Here is a 24363-nt window from a genome sequence, read left to right on the forward strand (position 1 = left end):
TGCCAATCTGCTGCCCCATAGCTGGGTTGTTTCACTTATGTGACATTCTCAGATAACTACGAACCATTATCATGTGCCTATCTTCCATGCTACATGTGTACTACATATGTGACTGCTCAGATATGTATGGCACATAATCAGGAAAGGATTCAGAGCTGTTTTTGACATTCCATGTTATTTTTCTTCCTTTATTCAGGCTCTGGAACTTGTTCAAAGGATTTTTCTAGGGGTTATGGATTTAAAGATTAACTCAATAGACCTTAAAACCAGAAAGATTATCAGTCTGAAACAATATGTTATCATGTCAAGTTTAATAACTGGAGAGGAAGGTGGAGAGGGCAGGTAAGCACCATGTACTGCTACTGCCTGTGCTTCTTAATGATCACCATTCATTGCTGAACCAGCACTAAAGCTGGCTTTACGGGCTAATCCTGCCGGGCTGAGCTACTGATGGAACAACATGTGCAGCATAACCAGCAATGTGCCAGTCGGAACTCTTTATAGCAAAGTCACAAGTAGAAATGTAAAGGAAGGAATTTGTTCCCAATTACCCATAAAATACAGCATTATATATATATATATATATATATATATATATATATATATATATATATACTTGTAGCGCCGGTACTCCTGATGAGTACACGCTATGTTTGTAAATTTAGTTTTTCCCAAGACTGTGGTTGAGTCTTGGGGTTAATTGTGTAAAATTGTGTTTTAGTATCAGTTTGGCTGGGCTGTACTAATGTTCTGCCTGGTCATAGGTGGGGTTTGCACCTGTGAGAGGCATTAGAACGCAGTCTGGTTGGACGCATTGGGTACCAATCTCTCCCTTTGAGACAATCAGTGAGCGTGTTTGTTTCGCTGTGTATTCTGGGAGAGGGTACTTAAGGTGCTGAAGTCACGTGGTTCTGGGTTCCGGTCCAGAAGTTGTTGCTGACTCCGTGGTCCTGGTCCTCCTGACGAGCCCCCAGAGGCCCTCATGGCCTAGGGTGCGGATCCATCCGTTTCCGAGCCTCGGAACTGGCTAGTCCGAGGTACAGTAAGGTTTTTTCCGACGAGAATTCTGATCGTGTGTAAGCGGCATAAGGCACAGGATAAAATAAACACTTTGACAGACAACTAATGCTGCGTTCACACAAGTGGACTTCTCGTCGGATTGAACTTCGAAGGACTTTTCGACAGAGTTCCCATGGAGTTCCACAGAAATGGACTTGCCTACACACGGTCTCACCAAAGTCCGATCGTCTAGAACGTGATGACGTACGACGGGACTACAAAAAGTTCAATAGCCAGTAGCCAATAGCAGGCCTTGCGTCATTTTTGGTCTGTTGGAACAGCAACGATAGGTGCTGGTTCCGGAGGAGTTCCTGCGGATAGATTTGAATCATGTTCTATTCCTAGGTCCGTCAGAATTTTAGAACGAAAAAGTCTGATGAAGCCCACACACAATCGGCATGCTCGACAGAATGATTCCGTCTGACCTTTTCTGCAGGAAAGTCCGGTTGTGTGTACAGGGCATAACACAGCAGTAAGCAATGAGAGTCCTGGAAGGAGGCTTACCAGAGCAGAGCAGCAGATTGATAAGCTGGAGGCTGTGACTAGAGCAGTAGAGCAGCGATGAGTCCTCCTGCACACAGAGGGGCTCAGAGAGTGCCCCGGCCCGCCACTAGAGGAGAAAGCCTGCTGCAAATCAACAGTGAGCATTCTGGTGTTTGCTAGGCAACCCAAAGAGGAAGCTGCCTCTGACCTCACCTGCCCAACTCTGAGCTTCCTGAAAGGAATACATGTGGGGGCGGTGAACTACAAGTCCCAGTGAGCCAAACCACTGCCTGAACACACAAAAACATGGAAGGAGAGAGTGCCAGAACCTGCCTAACGAAGGTATATACAGTCATTTATACTGCCAGTGACCTTTGCCAGTAATACAGTCATTCATACTGCACCTTATTATCCCAGCATCACGGGAACCCACCTCCTCAGGAGATTTACAGCCTATATGGGGGGGTCTTCTGAACTGGGAGAGGTTGAGCCCGAACAGGATGGATGGCAGATGGAGAAATTTTTTTTTATAATAATAATCTTTAACCACTTCAGCCCTGGAAGAATTTACCCCCTTCCTGACCAGAGCACTTTTTGTGATTCGGCACTGCGTCTCTTTAACTGACAATTGCGCGGTCGTGCGACGTGGCTCCCAAACAACATCGACGTCCTTTTTTCCCCACAAATAGAGCTTTCTTTTGGTAGTATTTGATCACCTCTGCAGTTTTTATTTTTTGCGCTATAAAACAAAAAATGAGCGACAATTTTGAAAAAAACATTAGACCAATATGTATTCTGCTACATATTTTTGGTAAAATTTTTTCCAATAAGCGTATATTGATTGGTTTGCATAAAAGTTATTAGGGTCTACAAAATAGGGGATAGATTTAGTTTTTTTTTGTTTTTTTAGTAGTAATGGCGGTGATCAGCAATTTTTATCGTTACTGAGACAATGCGGCGGACAGATCGGACACTTTTGACACTATTTTGGGACCACAGACATTTAGACAGCTATCAGAGCTAAAAAAAAGCCACTGATTACTGTATAAATTTCACTGGCAGGGAAGGGGTTAACACTAGGAGGCGATCAAGGGGTTAAACGTGTGTTCCCTAGGTGTGTTCTAACTGTGGGGGGAGGGGACTGCATGGGGGAGAAGACGATCGGTGTTCCTATATATTAGGAGCACACGATCTGTCTCCTCTCCCCTGCCAGAACTTGGATTTGTGCGTTTACACACACAGATCCTCGTTCTGGCTCTGCCAGGAGTGATCGTGGGTGCTCAGGGGACATCGCGACCGCCAGGCACGCGCATCGGCTCCTCAGTACCTCGGCGGGTGCGTGCCCCCCTATACCCATTAAAGCAGCAGTTACGGTCGCGCAGGGAAGCCATTCTGGCAAGCGGTTAACCTTGTTGTCTGACTAGAAATCGATGTTCTTCCCAAGCATGTTTGAAGCCATTTACTGCTGACTGTCTCACTACCTCTACTCTACAATATGTTTCTATTTCATATGTAAAGCATTTGAAAAACCACATGAAATTTCGCATGACATAAAAAAATTGCACCGCCCACCATTTTATTCTCTAGACTGCCTCTGCAAAAAAAAAAATTTCCGGTAGAATAGGTCAGACAGAATGATTGCGTTGGATAGTCCAATCGTGTGTGGGATAATCCGATCGTTTTTCTTTAAAAAAATTCAGACGGACCTAGAAATAGAACATGTTTAAAATCTGTCCACCGGACTCAATTCCTATCGGGAAAAACGTTCGTCTGTATGCTGGTCCGGTGGACCGAATAGGACACAAGGGCAGCTATTGGCTACTGGCTATTGAACTTCCTTTTCTAGTCCTGTTGTACGCCATTACGTTCAAAACGAACGGACTTTAGTCCGTTTGTGTGTGGGCAAGTCCGTTCGTTTGGAAGTCTGCCATAACTCCATCGAAAGTCCGTCAGGAAGACCGTCTCAATTTTGTGGAAAAAAATAAATAAAAAATCTTCATTTTGCAAAGAATTGTGGGAAAAAATGACAACATCAAAAACCTCTCCATGCATCTTACTAAATACCTTGGAATGTCTACTTTCAAAAAAAGGGGGTCATTTTCACAACCACACAACCCCACCGCCCAGCCAAAAAACCCTGTGCCACTGGAGACCCCGGCCCCCCCCCGTGCTGGCCTTGGACTTCGGGCTGAAGCCCCTGCTCTTTTTGCCACCTAGCAACGCCCCTGCTCCAGGCAGGTGGCGCTGTGGTTGGGAATTGAAGCAATGACCCTGGTGCTGCCAGGCAGAAGAGCTAACCACTTAATTCCTCTAACTTGTGGTGGGACTGCAGCTTCTTGTTGTATGTTTCTGTACAATGTACCAGCTCCTATGCCGCAATGCATGTGGATTAAGCTGGACTCGTAGGAACATCTTAGTCTGCCAAAGACAAGCAGTTACTCATTGGGCCATTTTATATTTAAATGTCATTTTATTAAAAAGCCAAAAGAGAGAAATGAGAGTGAATGGCGGGAGGAACGGCGGTGCTGGGGGACTACTCGGAGGATATTAATGGATAGAAATCTGCTGATGGAGCTGGTGCCGGTCTGGGCATTGGAATGTGGAAGCATATCGACTGTGGGAGGAGCTTCTAAAGGGGATTTATTAACCAAATGCCGACCAGCCGCCGCAGTTGTACACGGCTGGGCGATACAACGTTATGTAACGTCGCTTCGCCCTGTAGCCACTAGGGGGAGTGTGGGCACGCCCCATGATCGCTCCCCAAGCCGATGCGAGTGCCCGGCGGTCTCGATCATCGCTCGTGACACACGGAGAATCCGGAACTGTGTGTGTAAACACACAGTCTCCGGGTTCTCTGAGGGGAGTATACAGAGCATACAGAGTATGAACAGACGTTTCCCTGCACAGTCCCATCCCCCCTTCAGTTAGAACACACACTAGGACACACATTAACCCCTTCAATGCCACCTAGTGTTAACCCCTTCACTGCCAGCGAGTCACGCAGCGCAATAGGAATGGTCCGCGCTGTCTCTGGGACCCTGTGTGTGTCCCAGCAGACAGCGCGCTGGGACAGGAAGAGAGGCATAGACTCGCAGATCGCCGACAATTACTAGTAAAAAAAAAAATATTAACAAAAATGCCATAAAACTATCCCCTATTTTGTAGACGCTATAACTTATATTTTGCGATTTTTTTTTTTTTTTTTTACCAAAAATATGTAGAAGAATACGTATCGGCCTAAACTGAGGAAAAAAAATGTTTTTTTTATATATTTTTATTATAGCAAAAAGTAAAAAAAAAAATGCGTTTTTTTCAAAATTGGCGCTTTGTTTTGTTTATAGCGAAAAAAAAAAAAACTGCAGAGGTGATCAAATACCACCAAAAGAAAGCTCTATTTGCGGGAAAAAAATACCTAAATTTTTTTTGGGGAACCACGTTGCACGACCGCGCCATTGTCAGTTAAAACGACGCAGTGCCGAATCGCAAAGAGTGCTCTGGTCTTTGGCCAGCAAAATGGTCCAGGGCTGAAGCGGTTAAAAAAAAAAAAAGCACGCTGTATGATGACCTTTTGGGGTGATTGGTTGAAATCCACCGAGGGGAGAATATATCTATTGGATGAAGAAACGCCGATTTGGTGGTTTTTGGTAATAGAATAACGTGTGATTGGCTCAGAGGTGCTCAGGGTTCTGGGGGGAGGGGCATTAGCACTATCACTGGTGGGGGGAGCACTTTTTGTATCGAATTTTAAGGATGAAAGCACGGGGGATGGGATGACGTTTGATAAATACAATAACAGAATTTTGTGGATGAAAATTTTCAAGGACTGTTTTTTTTTTTTTTTTTTGGGGGGGGGTTTCAAGTTTATAACAAATCTGGATATTGGTTTCATGATGCAATGGACGATGTTGTATCCCGTGTTTTATATTCATATGTCTTTCACAAATGTGGACATTTAGGATTTTTTATATGGTGGGGATTGGGGAATGATATGGAAGTGACACAACTAGATATTGTTGGTATTATACTTCAGCAGTTAGTAGTGAGGAGGATCAGCGCCGACGTTATTTTGCTTTTTTATTAATATATTTATGCCATCTATTTTACAGCTCAGGTTTGTAAACAAACCGGTTGCTATGACAACAGTGTTTGTTTACCTTTCTAGCTGATATCTCATTTAGGGCCGGTTCACACTGCAGGCGAGGCGACTCCGACTTGCCTCGCCGCGACCTGCCACGACCTCAGCGGCAACTTGCAGATGACTTCTGTATAGAAGTCAATGCAAGTCGCCCCGAGGTCGCCCAAAAGTAGTACAGGAACCTTTTTTCTGAGTCGGAGCGACTCGAGTCGCTCCTCTCAGAACGGTTCCATTGTACAGAACGGGGGCGACTTGCGAGAGCGAGGCGAGGCGAGTCGTGTCGCCTCGCATCGCCCGCTGTGTGAACCGGCTCTTAGAGGCCCCCTATATTTCCTTCTAAATCTAAACAACCATGTTGTCATAGCAACCGGTTTGTTTACTTGTTTACAAACCTAAAAAAAAAACAAATCTGAGCTGTAAAACAGACAGCGGAAGGAAGTGTTTGTTTTTTTTTTTGTTTTTTTTACAGCTCAGATCTGTAAACAAGTAAACAACATGGTTGTTGTAAAATAGACAACGGGAGGATGTCTTTTTTACAGCTCAGGTTTATAAACAAAATGGTTGCTATGACAACAAGGTTGTTTTCCTTTTTAGATGACATCTCATGTATAGGGCCCTTTGTTCTCATTCCCTTTGTCTTGCCCAGGTGTGTGACAATAGCAAATTATTATTCGCTATTATCTTCCTGATTCTCCTCCCGGCCAATCAAGAAGCGGGTCCTGAGATCTGATTGGCCAGGGAGTCATAGGACCCACTTCCTGTTCGGCTAGGAGGAGAAGGCCCCGGAGCGAGGGAAAAGCCATGATAGGAACAACGTGTGCAGCAGGGACGGTTCATCTGCAGCCACATCCAGCACTCCCCGGGTCAGACATTGGAGGGAGGAGGGGAGATCAAAATGTCATCCCGGCCGGGACTCGTCACTTGCCTCCTAAGGTGAGGAGGCCTCTGATTGCTGACTTCCAGTTCGTCCGTATCCACCGGGGTTGGGATTGGTGGATGATTGCTGCCTTCTGTTTGTCCATGGGGGTTGGGGGGGAGCGTGGCGTTGGTTTGCCGCCCCCCTCTCCCCCCAAATTTTGAGCACCAGCCGCCACTTGTCACAATAACAAATAGAGCTGAATCTGACAGCAGTGTAAACTTATTTTATGACCATTAGCTGAAGTTGATAATCATAGGGAATAAATACTTATTTACTATGATCGTCAGCTCCATCTAGTGACCATAATGTGTCATTTTTCTGATTCACTTTATTCTTATGAATGAAGAACATCCGACCTGGAGAGAAAATAGCCCAGTAACATCTTTTATAAATACACCCCTAAGACGTTGGTCACATCCACAATTGAGTTAGATGTTTTTGTACTTTAGTAAGTTGCTGTAAGTAATTAGAGGGTTACCTGAGTGTGGTCTGAAACCAAGCTCAGGTAACCCACAAAAAGCATAATTTTGTTTTTTGTACCCTGCAATGCATTTCCTCCCTGATTTCCTTCTTGGTCCTTTATGCATACCGGGGCTGTTTGTATTCAGAGTCCAGCACCAGCTATATGGAATGGAGAGGCAGAATGAGCACTAGGGTTGCCACCTGTCTGGGATTCACCCGGACAGTTCTGGTTTGGAATCATGCATCTGGGTTTCAAACTGCCAGAAACCCAGACACATTATGCAGACTGGACTATGACTGTTACACTCGGTTTCACACTGCCCAAAGGCAACAATCCCCCCCCCCCAACACACTTCGACAGGAGAGGAGAGAGGGCTCAATCTTCTCCTCTTCCTTCCGCCCCTACCCCTCTGTGTCTGCCCACACTCCAATCCCCAGTGCTGTGTCTCTGGAAAGGAAAGTGGGGGCTGGAAATTTGAAGTCCAGCAGCCTCAGATACATCTGGATGAGAAGTGCCAAGGGGTGAGTGAGCTCACCATCCATCCCTGTCTGTGACTGAAGTCCCCCCCTCCCCCATTCTCTCTCCTGCCTCTGAGTGAGTACACTAAGGAAAATCGGGGTTCTCAGAGCACCCCTTACATCAGAGCTCCCCTTTACACCAGAACCCACAGTGTTCTCCCTTACATCAGAGTCCTCTCCGTGCATCAGAGTTCCCAGTGTTCCCTGAGCATCCCTTATGTCAGAGTCCCCCGAGTTCTCGGGAACTCTGCGGGTTTAGACGTAAAAGGGGACTCTTGTGATTAACTTCATATAATTATAATTAGAAATGTTATTTAACTGCTTCAGCCCCGGAAGATTTTACCCCCTCCCTGACCAGAGCACTTTTTGCGATTCTGCGTCACTTTAACTGACAATTGTGCGGTCGTGCGACGTTGCACCCAAACAAAATTGACATCTTTTTTTTCCCACAAATAGAGCTTTCTTTTGGTGGTATTTGATCACCTCTGCGGTTTTAATTTTTTGCGCTATAAACAAAAAAAAGCGACAATTTAAAAAAAGCATTATTTTTTTACTTTTTGCTATAATAAATATCCCCCAAAAATATATATAAAAAAAACATTATTTTTTCAGAGTGTAGTCTTCTACATATTTTTGGTAAAAAAAAAAAAAAAATCACAATAAGCGTATATTGATTGGTTTGCGCAAAAGTTATAGCGTCTACAACAGTGTTTCTCAACTCCAGTCCTCAAGCGCACCGACAGGTCATGTTTTCAGGATTTCCACTATTTTGCACAGGTGATTTGATCAGTTTTCACTGCCTTAGTAATTACCCCAGCCGTTTCATCTGAAGGGAAATCCTAAAAACATGACTTGTTGGTGCGCCTTGAGGACTGGAGTTGAGAAACACGGGTCTACAAAATAGGGGATAGACTTATAGCATTTTTATAAAAAAAAAATGTCATTAGTAATGCGCCGATCTGCGATTTTTATCGGGACTGCGACATTATGGCGGACACATCGGACACTTTTGACACTATTTTGGGACCGTTGACATCTATACAGCGATCAGTGCTATACAAATGCACCGATTACTGTGTAAATGACACTGGCAGGGAAGGGGTTAACCACTAGGGGGGGGGGGCGATGAAGGGGTTAAGTCTGTCCTAGGGAGTGATTCTAACTGTGGTGGGGGAAGTCACATGACAGAGATCACCGTTTCCGATGACAGGGAGCAGTGATCTCTGTCATGACACAAGCCAGAACGGGGAAATGCCTCGTTTACATAGGCACTTCCCTGTTCTGAAGCTTCGTGACGTGATTGCTAGGAGACCGGCGGACATCGAGCCCGCGGGCGGAGTCATGCTGTGTGCGGCCTTCGGCAGGGCACAAGCGCTTGCTATCCCCGGCTCTTAAAGGGGACTTACAGGTATGCCAATTTGCCTACCGCTGCCATTGTGCCAACGTATATCGGCGTGCGGCGGTCGGCAAGTGGTTAATTGCAAAATATACAGTATGTATAGTTTATACTATAAAAAAAAATAATAATTACCGGGTGCCGCTAAAGTGTTCGGGTTTGACTTGAAGAAAAGGTGGCAACCCTAATGGGCACTTCGTTTGAATTCTTCACAGTATAGAACACATTTATATCCTACGTGTCCAGTATTCAGAGACTGACCTGGTGCCACCAGCCAGACGCTTTCCTCGCAGTGATATTTATATTATTGCTCCGCAGCAGGAAGCCGGGTTGGAGGAGTTATTGTTTTATTTCGGAGAATCTGGGGAATTTTGTTGTGATTGTATATTTAATGACTCCTGGAGCAGCTGGCTTATCGGAGCCGGATTCTGTAGGCCGTTAAACGTTTCTTTTGGCTGCCGACGGGTTCTGGGGGCTCGGAGCAAAGCGCTCTGCTGATGTACAGCAGCTGGAAACCGTCTCCTGGCAGCTGTGTACTTGCTGCCGTTTTTTTCTCCACGTGGTCGCAGATGTCTGTGTATTTTGGATCTTGCTTGCCTCCAGAATTAGCGCTGTAGCAATACACATACCACCATCAAAAAATTGAGCTATCATTAAAGCGCTATTAAAAACGAAAAATGTAATATATTGCAGCTTACCAATCATTAGATGTGGTGGCTGCATTTGTTTTCTTTTTTTTTTTAAAGCTTTTTTTTCTTTTATTTTCACCTGGTGATCTGGCCAATAACACACGTCCTCTATTAGGGTGCCTACTAAAGTTGCCACTTTTTCTTCAAGCCGAACCCGAACACTTTACCGGCTCAAAGCAAAAACATTTTTTTTTTTTTTTTTTAGCATATTCTATAGGATTGGAAAAGACCTGAGACACCTTTGGGCACTCCAAAGAGAATATTAACCCACTTGCCTACTGGGCACTTACACCCCCTTCCTGCCCAGGCCATTTATCAGCTTTCAGTGCTGTCGCACTTTCAATGACAATTGCGCGGTCGTGCTACGCTGTACTCAAACAATTTTTTTTAGCACTTTCTTAAGACAAATAGATGGTATTTAATCACTGCTGGGTTTTTTTATTTAAAAAAAAATGTTTTTTACTTTTTTTCTGTCAGTAGATTACTAAGTCATTTTTCACCTTCACTGAGGCGCTGATGAGGCGGCACCAATGGGCACTGATAGGCTGAACTGGTGGGCATTGAGGAGGAGGCACTAATATGTTGCACTTATGGGCACTGATAGGTGGCACTGATATGTGCCACTCATGAGCACCGATAGGCAGCACTGATGGGCACTGATAGGTGGCACTGATGGACACAAATAGGCGACGCTGGTGGGCATTGATAGGCGGCACTGGTGGGCACTGATAGGCAGCTCAGATAGGTGGCACAGATAGGTGGTACTTATGGCCATTGATGGATGGCACTGATGGGCGACATTGATGGGCATTGATCGACAGCAGTGATGGGAAGCACTGATAGCCAGCACTGACTAGCATCACTAATGGCCACTGACTGGTGGCACTTGTGGGCAGTGGTGGGCACTGATTGCTGCCACTGGTGGGCACTGATTGCTGGCATTGGTGGGCAATGGTAGGCACTGACTGGTGACACTGTATTGCTATATTGTAATCAGGGCACTGATGATCAGTACCCTGATTACATTCCTAGATATCCTCGGCAAGGAGATGCCGCCGATCGGCTCTCCTCTCCTCAGGCCGCGTACACACGCGGGGACTGTTCGCCCAACTTTGTCCGTCAAACAGTTTCGGCAAACAGTCCGCTCAAAATTAGCATGGACGGACATGGCCACACACGACGTACGAACAGTTTGCTGAAACCGTGCGCGATGACGTGAACGGCACGTACGACGGGACGAAAAATACGACGTCCTATACACTGCATTATAACTTTCGGCGTGTAAAGCCTTTCTGAGCATGCGCGGAACTTAGTTTGTCGAACAAGCCTACACACGAGGGAACTGTTCGCTGAAACAAGGTTTCAGCGGACAGTTTTTCGGAAATTCCGAAAAACCTTGTTCAGCGGACTGTTCGCTGAAACTGTCCGCTGAACGCCCACACACGGGCGGACTGTCCGCCGAAACACTGTTCAGCGGACAAAGTTGGCCGAACAGTCCCCGCGTGTGTACGCGGCCTCACACTCTGTCAGTGTGAGGTGAGGAGAGCCGATTACCGGCATCTCCGTGTTTACATGTGACCGGCTGTGATTGGACCGTGATTGGCAAAGTGGTTGCAGGGAAGCTTCAGAATGGCAAAGATGTTTTTATTTTACAGATTATGTGAGCAGACTGCAGTTCCTCTTTAAGGTCCCTAGTGTTATGCATTGACCAGGGGCAATCTTTGCCCTTACAGGTTCAGATCATCTATGAGAACTGTTGGCCACAAAATCCTTCCATGAGTACCTTCATTAATGAGGAGAAACATAGAAAAAGGTCTGGTGTCACCCAAACATCTCATCCATCCCCAATACAATACATATATACATAAGATTCGCCCTGGGACTTTGAATGAGGTGAATATGGTTAGCCAAGGAACATATCATGAGTATATAAAAAAAAATCTATATATTTTTTTATGCTCATGATATGTTCCTTGGCTAACCATACTCACCTCATTCAAAGTCCCAGGGCGAATCTTATGTATATATGTATTCATTAATTGGAATGTTTCCTATATGCATTGTCTGTTAGGGTTTGATTTACTAAAGGCAAATAGACTGTGCACTTTGCAAAGTGCAGTTGCTCCAGAGCTTAGGTAAAGCCACGTGATTGGATGATGGAAAGCTTCTGCTCATTTACTAAGCTCTGGAGCAACTACACTTGTGCACAGTCTATTTGTGCACAGTCTAAACTTTCTAAACAAAGGGCCAGTTTACTGTCCTTCAGACCTTTGGGGGACTGGACTATGGCCATTGGGAGTAGAAAAGGTCCTGATGACAGTGGGAAAAAACAATGCCCCATATTTGGTGTCAGTGGAAGGAACTGTGCCCTATTGTTGGTGCCATTGGGAGGAATTTTGCATCTTCCTTGGGGTCAGTGTGGGGGAATTATGCCTCTTTGTGGGCGTCAGTAGATGATATAGTGCCCCAAGGGCTGGAAAAAAAACAAGTAAAGGGCCGCAGTTTGAACACTGCTGGTGTAGAGAAATTAGATAAGGTGTCTCCATGCAGTGTCTCTTAGGGTGTATAGAAGGTGGGTTATTTGGCTTGTTCAATGATCCAGACAATACCAGGCTCAAGGAAGTAGAAAGTTCCAGGATAGACCCCTGCCCCCGGAAGAAGGTGTCCGACACACCTTTGCAATGCTGGGATTCAGCAGAATCGGTGTCTAATGCCGCGTACACACGATCGGAATTCTCGTTGGAAAAAGCTCTGATGGTTTTCCTGACGGAATTCCAACGGAATTCGGCTCAAGCTGTCTTGCCTACACACGGTCACATCAAATTCAGTTTATAACGCGGTGATGTACAACACGTATGACGAAACTAGAAAAAGAAGTTCAATAGCCAGTAGCCAATAGCTTCTGTCTCGTAGTTGAATCTGAGCATGCGCAATTTTTGGCGTGTCGGAATTGCATACACACGATCGGAATTACCGATAGAAAGTTTTTCCATCGGGAAAATTGAGAACATTCTATAAATTTTTGGCTGGCGGAAATTCGGACAGCTAAATTCCAATGGAGCATACACACGGTCGCATTTTCCGATGAAAAGCTCTCATCTGTCTTTTTCTGGCCGGAATTCCGATCGCGTGTACACGGCATAGGACGATGAAGCTGGCCTCATTAAGCCAACAGGAAGCTGGTGATGGTGCTCCGCTCACCCATCCATCAAAGAGCTCTCCACACTGACTAGGCAGTGGCGTTCTTTGCGACTACATGTCCCAAGATCCTTTGCTTTTCTGTCAGGTCTCGCTCTGCATTTAGGATATGACCCTATAGGGACTAAGATGAGTGCTGGAGGGAACAGTCTCTCTAATGTTGTAAAATATCCCCTCCGATAACACCCCCCGATGGCAATTTAGCCGACACCTGGCTGCATACAGGTAAGCCTAATTTTAGACTTACCTGTGGGTTAAGGTGACCAGATTTTTAAAATGAAATCCGGGGACATTTTTTATTTTTACTGGTAATGGCGCCAATCAGCGACTCTCTGCCCATCGCCGCTGCCGCCCGCCTCACAGCGTGTCAATTCTTACTCTCCGGGCCCCGGCTACTACTGGGTGGGGAGCAGAGGAAGATCACTCCACCAGGGAAGGCAAGGAGATAAGCAGGCAGGCGGCTGGCCGGGCCTTAAGCCAAGGCAGAAGAACATGTGAGCGGAGCTGAATTGGCATGCGGCAAAAAACTGAAGAAATATTGCCTCCGCTCCGACCAGCACATGATCATCAGAAAGGGGCACAGATAATGGAAAAAAATACACCCCCTAAGCTTGTAGGAGTGGTGGAGCGGAGGTGTGTAATTCAGATTTTTTTTTTTTTATTCTGCACTAAATGTCTTTGAAATTAAACTCAATCCGGGGACTGTCCCCGGAAACCGGGGATGTCTGGTCACCCTACTGTAGGTACAAGTTCAAAAGTAGGCTTACTGCCACTTTAAGTTGTTCTTTGGTGGTAGGTTATGATATTAGCAAGAAATATACAACTCAATTCATTTCTTTTTTTTTTTTTACTATTTTGTGCCAGGTTTCCTTTTATAATTAAAAAAAAATCAGGAGATATCCATTATCATTTACCACCCAATAAAAGCCCAATTTGTTCTGAAAAAACAAGGTAAACTTCACCTAAATATGCTAGTTATGATACGTACAGTTTTACTAATGCATGTCAAAGCTGCAAAACTTTTTTTCAAGTGTTTGTTTTACCCTTTGCCATAAAGGAGTTAAACAATCCCATGTATCATCATATAGCATATTTTCCCTTCCAAACGTCCATTCATTTTGATGCCACCAATCTGTTGGGTTTTATTGGTGTGAGCGGCATTCCATTCATAGACCCCCCCCCCCCCCCCTTCTCTTCCACACACATTGATATAAGTTGTGCTCATTCTTTGAACTTTTTTCTCATTTCCTTATCAGTGATTGCAGAATGCAGTCAATCATCTGAGCCTCTCCCAGGCTGTAACACAGGAGGAGCTGCCTCCTTCCCCTTAGTCTCACCCTGGCTGTCTTACCTCCATACAGCTTCTCTACTGAGCTGTATTCAGGATCTGGACAGCCCAGTGCATACAGCAGAGAACTTTTCTCTGTACGCTTCACAAACTTACTCACTGGAGATATTTTTCTTATCCTTCTAGGTTAAAACCAGGCTTATCAGTTCTAAGTTTTGGGTTAAACTAACGGGAGAGAGGGAGAACATTAAACTGGAAAGTCCTCTGGAAGATGCAGATCTTAGAAAGAGGGGACAAACCAAGATTTCAGTCTTCGGGAGAGGAACCCACCTGGGTCGTGTGTTGTCTAAGTCACCTCCAGTTGTGAAGTTACCGTAGTCTCTGCAGGTAAGACGCACAAAATTCTCAAATTCTTTGCTAAAATTTTTTTTGTTGAGTTGTGCCTTAAACATACCTGTCACTCACTTTCCTAAGAAAGTTCAAACATGTAATATCTTGAACTTTACACGTAGGGTTTAAAGGAAAGTGTAGATTCCAGCTGTCCTTGAATCTTGAAATTAATTCATGGAAATTGACGTCCTTGGGTTTCTAAAACGAACCAAATTGGCAATAACATATTTTGTAAATGCTAGAATTAGTCGCTGCCATTTAATTCTTTGTGCTTTCTTATTTTTGGAGCACATTAAAAATATGAAAAAAATATATACCTGCTTAAAAAATAGCGCGTAATCTGATCTATAGCAATATAGTATAGAGCAGCTATTCTCAACTGGGGTGCTGTGGAACCCTAATGTTCTTCTAGAGCAGTGATTCTCAACTATTATTATTATTAACGATTTATATAGTGCCAACAGTTTACGCAGAGCTTTACAATGTATAGGGGGGACAACACAATTACAGTACAATACAAAAGGTACAGGAGGGCCTGGCTCATAGAGCTTACATTCTAAAGGGGGGGGGGGGGGTGGTGGTGGTACAAAAGGTAATAGCTGCAGACAATGATTTGATGGGGGTGGCTCAGGGACAGTTAGGTGAGTGTGGGATAGGCTTCCCTGAATAAATGAGTTTTCAAGCAACTCTTAGCCCCTGTACACATGGTCGGAGATTTCGACAACCAAATCCGTCGGATTTTGTCCGAAACTGTTGCATACACACGGACTAAGTTGTCGAAAAATACAATCATTCAGAACGTGATGACGTAATTTAGTTACGATGGGACTACGTTCAGGCTAGTAGCCAATAGCTTTGATGTAGGAATTTGATCTGAGCATGCGTGGCACTTGGTCCGATCAAAATTCTCTACACATGATCGGAGTATGTCCGATCGAACCAGTTGGTCGGAAAATATTTCCAACAAGTTGGAAAATTGGGTCTGACGGATATTCAGACGGAATCAGTCTGATGCATACCACACACAGTCGGATTATCCAACAACACGGTCCGACAGGACACATTCCGACGGATTCTCCGACCGTGTATACAAGGGCTTAAAGGTGGACAGGGTAAGGGCTGAGCGGACAGACTGGGGCAGGGAGTTCCACAGGATGGGAGAGGCTCTAGAGAAGTCTTGAACTAGGGTTCCTCCAGAGGTTTCTAGGGGTTCCTTCGGCATTGGGCAATTTCTGCCTCTGAGATAAGTTCCCACTGACACCATTGATCTTTTTAACTATCTGTAAGGAGGTAATTCTTCCCAATGACCACAAGTGTAAGAACCATTCTTCCCACTGACCATCACACTAATGTATCATGAGTTGTAGATTTCTAATTTTTAGCAGTGGTTCCTCGAGACCAGAGAACTATTTCAAGATTCCCTCTGTGTTGAAAAGGTTGAGAATTTGGCTGCTCTAGAGGTTATTAGGAGTTCCCTGAGCTGTAGCTGATTTAGGCTGGCTATACATTATACAACATTCTTATTCAATTTCTTTTAGATTTACCCTTAACTATGTAGGGCCTGCCTCATTGCATATAAATTGGAAGTGTTTAGGTTTAACCTCATATTATATGGTTTTGGTAAATCTAAAGGAAAATTATATAATGTATGGCCAGCCTTACCTCCCACTTAATGGTGTCTGCATTAAGTGAGAGGTGCACCTGGCAGAGAAACCTTACTGACTCCAGAGACCATACCCTGTTTCCCCCCGAAAATAAGACCTAGCGTGATTGTCGGTGATGGCTGCAATATAAACCCTACCCCACAAATAAGCCTTAGTTAAAGTCCTTATTTTCAGGGTAGGACTTATTTTTGGGGAAACAGGGCAGGGCTTATTTGGGGGGTAGGGCTTATATTGCAGCCATCACCGACGATCACGCTAGGTCTTATTTTCGGGGAAACAGGGTAGTTGTCTGTAAGGGTGGCATTCTGACCACCACTATAAGGAGGGAATTCTTCCCACTGGCCACTGCTATAAGGAACATTTTTCCCACTAACTATCAATTAATTTTGGTTTTAGCAGGGGTTCCTTGAGACCCGAAAGTTAGTTTAAGGGTTCCTTTGGGGTAAAAAGATTGCAAAGACTGGTATAGAGTGTGGCAAGATTTGCTACTTCGTTCATCAGCAAAGTGCCCCTAAATAATATTTTCGATAATATTACCAAGCACCGTCCATTGTTTCTCAACTCTACAATTGTGTATTTTAATTCTGTTTCTTGTCCATACCTCATGATAACTTATTGCAAATGGACCTTTTATATTGTAATATAGCTAAAATATATACTGGACCAAGGTCTAATCCGTAATATTTTATATTTTGGGTGGGTGATGGTATTCTTTAGGTACCACGCTGAAAGAATACCGCTCTTGCATTCTTGCATTGGCCTACCTGCTACCTGGGGGGCCACACTCCCGCTATTGGATTTTTAAAAATTATTTATATTGAAAATGCAGCAGTAGTAGTGACAATTTATGGTGGTGGTGGGGGGGCTGCATCAGGAGTGGGGTTAGAAACTCTATAAGGGAGCTTCAAGGAGTGAAGATATCATTCAGGCTATTGCTGTCAACCCCAAAGTGGAAATTTTGCGACATATTTCAGTTTTGCAGGGGAAAACTCTTTAAATTGTACTGGAGTAACTTTTTCTACAAGAAATACTGGGAAAAGCTGCAGAAATAATATCATCAGAGGTACCTGGGCCATTACTAGAGGAGCTCATCTGTAGTCCTTGTGAACGTTTTGCTTGAGGCTATAATGTGTTATGCAATATCTTTTCCTTCATTTATTTTCTGAACTTGACATGACATTTACCCCTTTTCTCCTTCTATACAGCTGCAGCTATATTTCTGCCAGAAGACTCTCCCAGACAACCAGCGATGGCACACACACATGCCTTCCTGTGGATTTTGGGGTTTCTGCTTGTCCATGGGTCCCTTGCAAGACCCCCAGATGAAAATGACTACTATCACCAGGAAATTGTATCCAGGGACCATTACTACTCTTACCCGGACCCTCTGGAGATACAGACACCCCTGGAGCCAGAAGGAGAGGAGGAGGTGGCCCCAGACCCCATAGTGGAGGTGATACATCAGAGCCAAGACACCAGGGAGGAGAACTACCAACTGCCCAAGAAAGAGATCAGCAAACCTAAAAAGACTACCAAGAAGGTAGACAAATCCCACTTACAGAAATCAGGCAAGTTTCTTTACAATGTTCTATAATAAGATAGGAGACAAGCTCAATTAGAAAAGTGTTGACTGATTTATTTACAGGAAAAAAAAGCTGATGGGAAGAATGAAAATGTACATTACTTTACATTATTTACTTTTAGTAACTGATGAGCTGATTTTGTTTTCCATACCTGGTCTTGAAATGATAGGTGCAGGGCCGTCTTTAAGGCAGGGTAAAAGGGGCAGCTGCCCTGGGCCCTGTCATTGTTGTGGGGCCCAAAGCAGCTGCCTCATACTTGGCAACTATTCCAGTTTACATTCCCTTGTTCCTTGAAGTTTTAGTCCTGTGCTGTGTCCTGATATCTCAGTGTGAAGTGCTGCTACTAATGCTGCCCAGCTCTGCCCTATTGTTGTCTACAGATGACTCAACTGCAGACCCTGTGTTTACATGTAAATAGCCCAGCATTCATATGTAAATAGCATGGACATGCATATGTAAATAGCTGCGGCCAGCGGCATTGATATGTAAATAAAGGCAGCATTCATATGTATATCATGCCCCCCTGCAGTGAGGAGAAGATGTGCTGTAAACTATAGCAACCAGTGAGCACTATTACTGTACAGTAATCTCTATCAGCCAATCAACAAGCAGAAATCATGTGCTGTAACCTCTAGCAACTAATCAGTGAGCCTTAAGGAGTGCTGTAACCTCTATCAACCAGTCAGTAAGCAGTAATGATATGCTGTAACCTCAGGCAACCAATTGCAATCGCTGCCTGATCTGATACAGTAAACTGATTTTAAGTCTAGCTGCTATTTATTGTATGTCTCAGAGAAGGTGGAGAGCGAAATTGCATGGGGGGAGGGGGGCCCTAAGAAAATTTTTGCCCAAGGTCCAATCAATATTAAAGACAGCCCTGGATAGGTGGACTGGTGGACTACCTTTCTTTCTTCTAGTTTCTGAGCAGCTGCCCCTTTTGCCCTGCCTTAAAGACGGCCCTGGTCTGCTGCCTGAAATCCCCCCTGGGGGTGCCCATGTCCATCTTCTCCCCCTCAGCTTTGCATTGTATAATGTTTGTATCAACTTTATTCTTTTGATTATGTGAAAATCCATTGGCTGAGCGAATATGCTATATTATCCATGTATGTACATTCATTTTAATAAACATTTATACTGCTATTACTCTTGGTACTTAGTGGCTAACTGTGACCACCTCATTTAAAGTCCCAGGGTGACTCTCTTTTTTGTATATGTATATAGGGATGGAGGTGTATCACTGGTGACCACAGACCTTTTATTTTGCTATTTGGGTATAGGAAGCCCATTCGTTTCACTGGGCTGCCCTACCAGCAGAAAATCATGCTGCACCAAGTCGCAGGGTGTCCCAGCACCACGCGATTCAGCGCTATCAAAAACGTGCCACATTTGCTGATGACATTAAGTATTAATAGCACCCCGCAGGTCTGCTGCAAGTGTTCCTGAGCTGCACAAGTGTGAACCAAGCCTAAAGGCTCGGCACGTGGATTTGAAAAGGGAGGTTTGGCAAGATTTTTCAATACCTGCCAAGCACCTCCACCTTAGTACATACCTGTATATTTATTGGGCATTGTTTTGCACTGCGCTGAACCAGTAACCACTGTTGAAAGGAAACTGTCAATGTGGGCCATATGGTGACGAGAAGGCATAGACACTGGTTGAACTTTTGCATCTTCTCTGAACTTAGCCTAGGTCACATATGGTATACACAAGGCCGAATCTGGCTGGCCAGGCCATGTAATGGCACCCTGGCAGTTTTTCAGTAGGTGCCAGCTCCGGCTCTTACCCCCTGCTTTCCCCTCTCGCTTTCACTGTAAACACAGAAACCTGTGTGTATACAGCGCACCCCTGAACTCTGCATTCTGTATACAGCGCACCCCTGAACTCTGCACTCTGTACGTAGCGCACCCCTAAACTCTGCACTCTAGACACAGAGCACCCCTGCACTCTGTACTCTGTATTCAGAGCACCCCTGAACTCTGTACTCTGTATTCAGAGCACCCCTGAACACTGCACTCTGTATACAGAGCACCTCTGAACTCTGCAATCTGTATACAGCGCACCCCTGATTTCTGCACTCTGTATGTAGCGCACCACTGAACTCTGCTCCCCTGCTTTCCGCTCTCGCTGTCACTGTAAACACAGAAGCCTGTGTATACAGCGCACCCCTGAACTCTGAACTATGTACTCTATACGTAGCGCACCCCTGAACTCTGCACTCTGTATACAAAACATCCCTGAACTATGTATTCTGTATTCAGAGCACCCCTGAACTCTGTACTCTGTATTCAGAGCACCCCTGAACTCTGCACTCTGTATACAGAGCACCCCTGAACTTTGCATTCTGTATACAGAGCACCCCTGAACTCTGTACTCTGAATTCAGAGCACCCCTTAACTCTGCACTCAAGAGCACCTCTGAACTCTGCACTCTGTATACAAAACATCCCTGAACTCTGTACTCTGTATTCAGAGCACCCCTGAACTCTGCACTCTGTATACAGAGCACCCCTGAACTCTATATTCTGTATACAGAGCACCCCTGAACTCTGTACTCTGAATTCAGAGCACCCCTTAACTCTGCACTCTGTATTAAGAGCACCTCTGAACTCTGCACTCTGTATACAGAGCACCCCCGAACTCTGCAATCTGTATACATCACACCCCTGATTTCTGCACTCTGTATGTAGCGCACCCCTGAACTCTGCACTCTGTATACAGCGCACCCCTGAACTCTGCACTCTATACGTAGCGCACCCCTGAACTCTGCACTCTGTATACAAAGCATCCCTGAACTCTGTACTCTGTATTCAGAGCACCCCTGAACTCTGCACTCTGTATACAGAGCACCCCTGAACTTTGCATTCTGTATGCAGAGCACCCCTGAACTCTGTACTCTGAATTCAGAGCACCCCTTAACTCTGCACTCAAGAGCACCTCTGAACTCTGCACTCTGTATACAGAGCACCCCCCAACTCTGCAATCTGTATACATCACACCCCTGATTTCTGCACTCTGTATGTAGCACACCCCTGAACTCTGCACTCTGTATACAGCGCACCCCTGAACTCTGTACTCTGTATTCAGAGCACCCCTGAACTCTGTACTCTGTATACAGAGCACCCCTGAACTCTGTACTCTGTATACAGAGCACCCCTGAACTCTGTATGTAGCGCACTCCTAAACTCAAACTCTGCACTCTGTATATAACACACTCCTGAACTCTGCACTCTGTATATAACACACTCCTGAACCCTGCACTTTGTTCATAGTTCACCCTTAAACCCCGGACTCTGTACATAGCATACTCCTAGCACACAACCGGCCTTTTGAGGGTAACCAAACTGCTTATGCCGCCCACACTGAAATTTAGTTTGACGCACCTAGGTGCATAGGCCCTGTCTGTAGCATGTTGTAGAAAAATAAAGAAAAGTTAGGACGAACAATATTCTGACTTTTTTTCAAATTTTTTACATTGTGTGTTATATTTGAGGGATGCCATACATATGTTTGCTGTTTATAATAAATTGTCTGTGTTGCAGACAATTCTTTTTGGCGGGTTCCCACTTTTGCGTGTTTAGTGTCTTACATTAGTGGCCCCCGTGTCTGCATCTCGGTTGTATTATTGGTTTGTTCTTTGGTAGCTTGATTTATTTGTGATGCTTTCTTTTGACATTGACCCCAAATAGTACAGACAGAGCCTCCTCCACCACTTGGAGGAAAGGGAAAAAAAAGCTCCTGGGCAAATAAAACTAATTTCTCACCTCTTTCATCTCCAGTGCTCTGCACTTTAAAATATCAATTAGACAAATTTTAGCAATATGTAGCCTTCGCTGAAATCTGTGATGTATTGAAGCTGTCAAGTTTATGCCAAAGAGGCATCTGGAGCGCACTTAAGAGAAACTGTCTTAATGGTTTGCCAAGTGGGGGCCCGGCAGCCAGATGGTAAGCACACATCTATTTATGAGGCTTGGCTCTGGCTGCTCTCTAGTCGATGTGTTTCGTGGAAACATAATCTTTGAGTGGGGACCACGGCAGGTCTTGTGCCATGCCTGTGTTATGTGACCGCCATGCAATAATTGATTTTACAGGGCTGTTTGCTTAAAGCGAAAGGTGTCTTTCTATAGTATTGTTCCATTGTTCCAGCCAAAGCCTTTTATTTTAATTTTGTATAGAGATGGAAATAATAAATAATTCAATAAGGTTGTCCGTGACAACGCTGGGGAGGTTTCATCTCACTTCCTGTCAATGTGACAACAGGACAAGAAATAGCGAGAGCGGTTGTCACTGGGAAAGAAAGACAGACAGGATTAATAATCAGAGTTTCTAACCCTTTCCCACTCTGTCCAATATTAAATAAAACACATATTTAAGAGAAAAGAAGTTCATCAAAGCAAGTCAAAAACAGTTGTATACACGGTGGATAAATGGCACTATACTGCGCTATAAACCAGCAGTTTTAAATGTACTCCTGTACATAAAGGATTCATATATTGTATATATTGTTAATATTGAGGTTGATTTACTAAAGGCAAACAGGCTGTTCACTTTGCGAGGGAATTTTCCCCAGAGCTTAGTAAATGTGATGAAACTTTGCTTTGCAAAGAATTCACAACTATGTGCAAAGAAAAAAACAAACAAAAAACAGCATTTTTACTCGCACGTGATTGGATGTTGAAGGTCAGCAGTGTTTCATATCATTCGTTACCTATGGGGAAAAGTCCCTTGCAAAAAGTGAATGCTTTGTTCAAGATTTACTAAAACTGGAGAGTGCAAAATCTGGTGCAGCTCTGCATAGAAACCAATCAGCTTCCAGATTTTATTGTTAAAGCTTAATTGAACAAGCCTGAATTTGAAGCTGATTGGCTACTATGCACAGCTGCAGCAGATTCTGAGTGCTCCAGTTTAAGTAAACCTCCCTCCATTTGTCTTTGGTAAGTGTTTTTTTTTTTTTGATATTGGAGTACGTGTGGGATGTTTGAGGTGCGTATACTAGGAAATAGATCCAAAAAATATATTAAAAGAAAAACATTTAATTTTATTTTAACATTGGTTATAATATATCTAAAAACGATTTCACAGCGAGTACATATAATACAATCCTTATGGATACAGTAAGTTTGATGTAGTTCCCAACATGTTACGCACTCAATCTGGGCTTCCTTAGGGAATGCTGTCCACCTAGAGCACAAACCTTCCCAGGATCTAGGACAAATATATGAACTGCAATCAACGGAGATGCAGGGATTCTACAGATGCAACAACAAGCCAAGGACTGCAGGTGACCATAGGCGGCATTTAAGGACCAAAAAATATGATTTGCAGAAACACGAAACAACCAGGGACACAACATTTCCAAGACAGGCCACTCGGATATGGAGCTAAAGTCCTGTAAAGTGTATGTGTGTCCTTGTGGTTCTGGCAGGACTTCAGCTCTATATACGAGCGGCCTGTCTTGGAAATTTTGTGTCCCTGGTTGTTTCGCGTTTCTTCAAATCATATTTTCTGGTCCTTAAACACCTTCTATGGTCACCTGCTGTCCTTGGCTTCTTGTGGCATTTGTAGAATCCCTGAATCTCCATTGATTGCAGTTTATATATCTGTCCTAGATCCTGGAAAGGTTTTTGCTCTAAGTGGATAGCATCTCCTGAGGAAGCCCAGATTAAGGACGAAACATGTTGGGAACTACATCAAACCTGCTGTATCCATAAGGACTGTACTATATGTACTTGCTGTGAAATTGTTTTTGATATTTTTTAACCAATTTTAAAATAAAATAAAATGTTTTTCTTTTAATATATTTTTTGGATCTATTTTCTAATATACGCACCTCCAAAAATCCCACATGTACTCTTATATCTTCTTAATTTAGGGATGTCGTGCTAACTTTCAGTGGTTTTGTCCGTGGTTAAGAAACTATGCATTTTTTTTGTATTTTGTAATTCGAAATTTTTCCTACCTAACAGCAGAGTTTGGTTGGTGACCTAACTTTTCTCTAGTGGAGTTTAGGAATAAAGCCTGGTCACCTTCCTGCCCCTGCTGTGTGATTGGACAATGAAGGCACAGCAGAGCAGTGATGAGTCATTCCTCTGTTCACTCTGCTTTCTCCTGTCAGAATAACTCTTTGCTGGTAAAGCAGACCTTCACCAAAAAAGTAATCTCTTCTTGTCTTGCCTCTTCCTCTTCCCTCTATTTAAATTGTATATTTTTTATTAAACATTTATTGTGCTGCACAGCAGCACTTCTGCAAATCTCTCCTGGGTGAGAACACTGTCTGGTCCCCCCGCCAACCCCCTTCTGGACACTGCGTGTGAGCAGATGTGCCACTGGGCTTCTGGTCCTGACAGCCCTGCGCACGCGCGCATTTCCTTGTACATCGGTGAATGCACAGTGTTTCCTCACACATGTGCAAAGATGAGCTGACAACTTCCTTGTCCTTGCGCCCGCACAGGGACTACCCTGGGCAGAGCCCTTTGGCACATCTGGTGGCACAGTAGGGGGTGCAGAGCCACAAAGAAGAGAGGCTAAAGCCAGAACCATTTTTACTTTACTTTTTTTTTTTTTGTACGTTTAACCACTTCA

The 24363-nt window shown here is 44.3% G+C and overlaps 1 protein-coding gene across 1 annotated transcript in view; it reads left to right on the forward strand.

Moving 5' to 3' along the window:
- Positions 1-14153: 14153 nt before the first annotated feature.
- Positions 14154-24363, forward strand: part of CPXM2 (carboxypeptidase X, M14 family member 2) — a 249462-nt gene continuing 239252 nt past the window's right edge. Inside the window, exons 1-2 of the mRNA XM_077455573.1 lie at positions 14154-14535; positions 17408-17770. Coding sequence (XP_077311699.1) covers positions 17452-17770 — 319 coding nt within the window. The 5' untranslated portion in view covers positions 14154-14535; positions 17408-17451. The remainder of the gene's footprint in view (positions 14536-17407; positions 17771-24363) is intronic.

The sequence above is a fragment of the Lithobates pipiens genome, unplaced genomic scaffold, assembly GCF_037356315.1.
Source record: "Lithobates pipiens isolate NorthernLeopardFrog02 unplaced genomic scaffold, aLitPip1_a1.2 Scaffold_25, whole genome shotgun sequence".
Taxonomy (NCBI): Eukaryota; Metazoa; Chordata; class Amphibia; order Anura; family Ranidae; genus Lithobates; species Lithobates pipiens.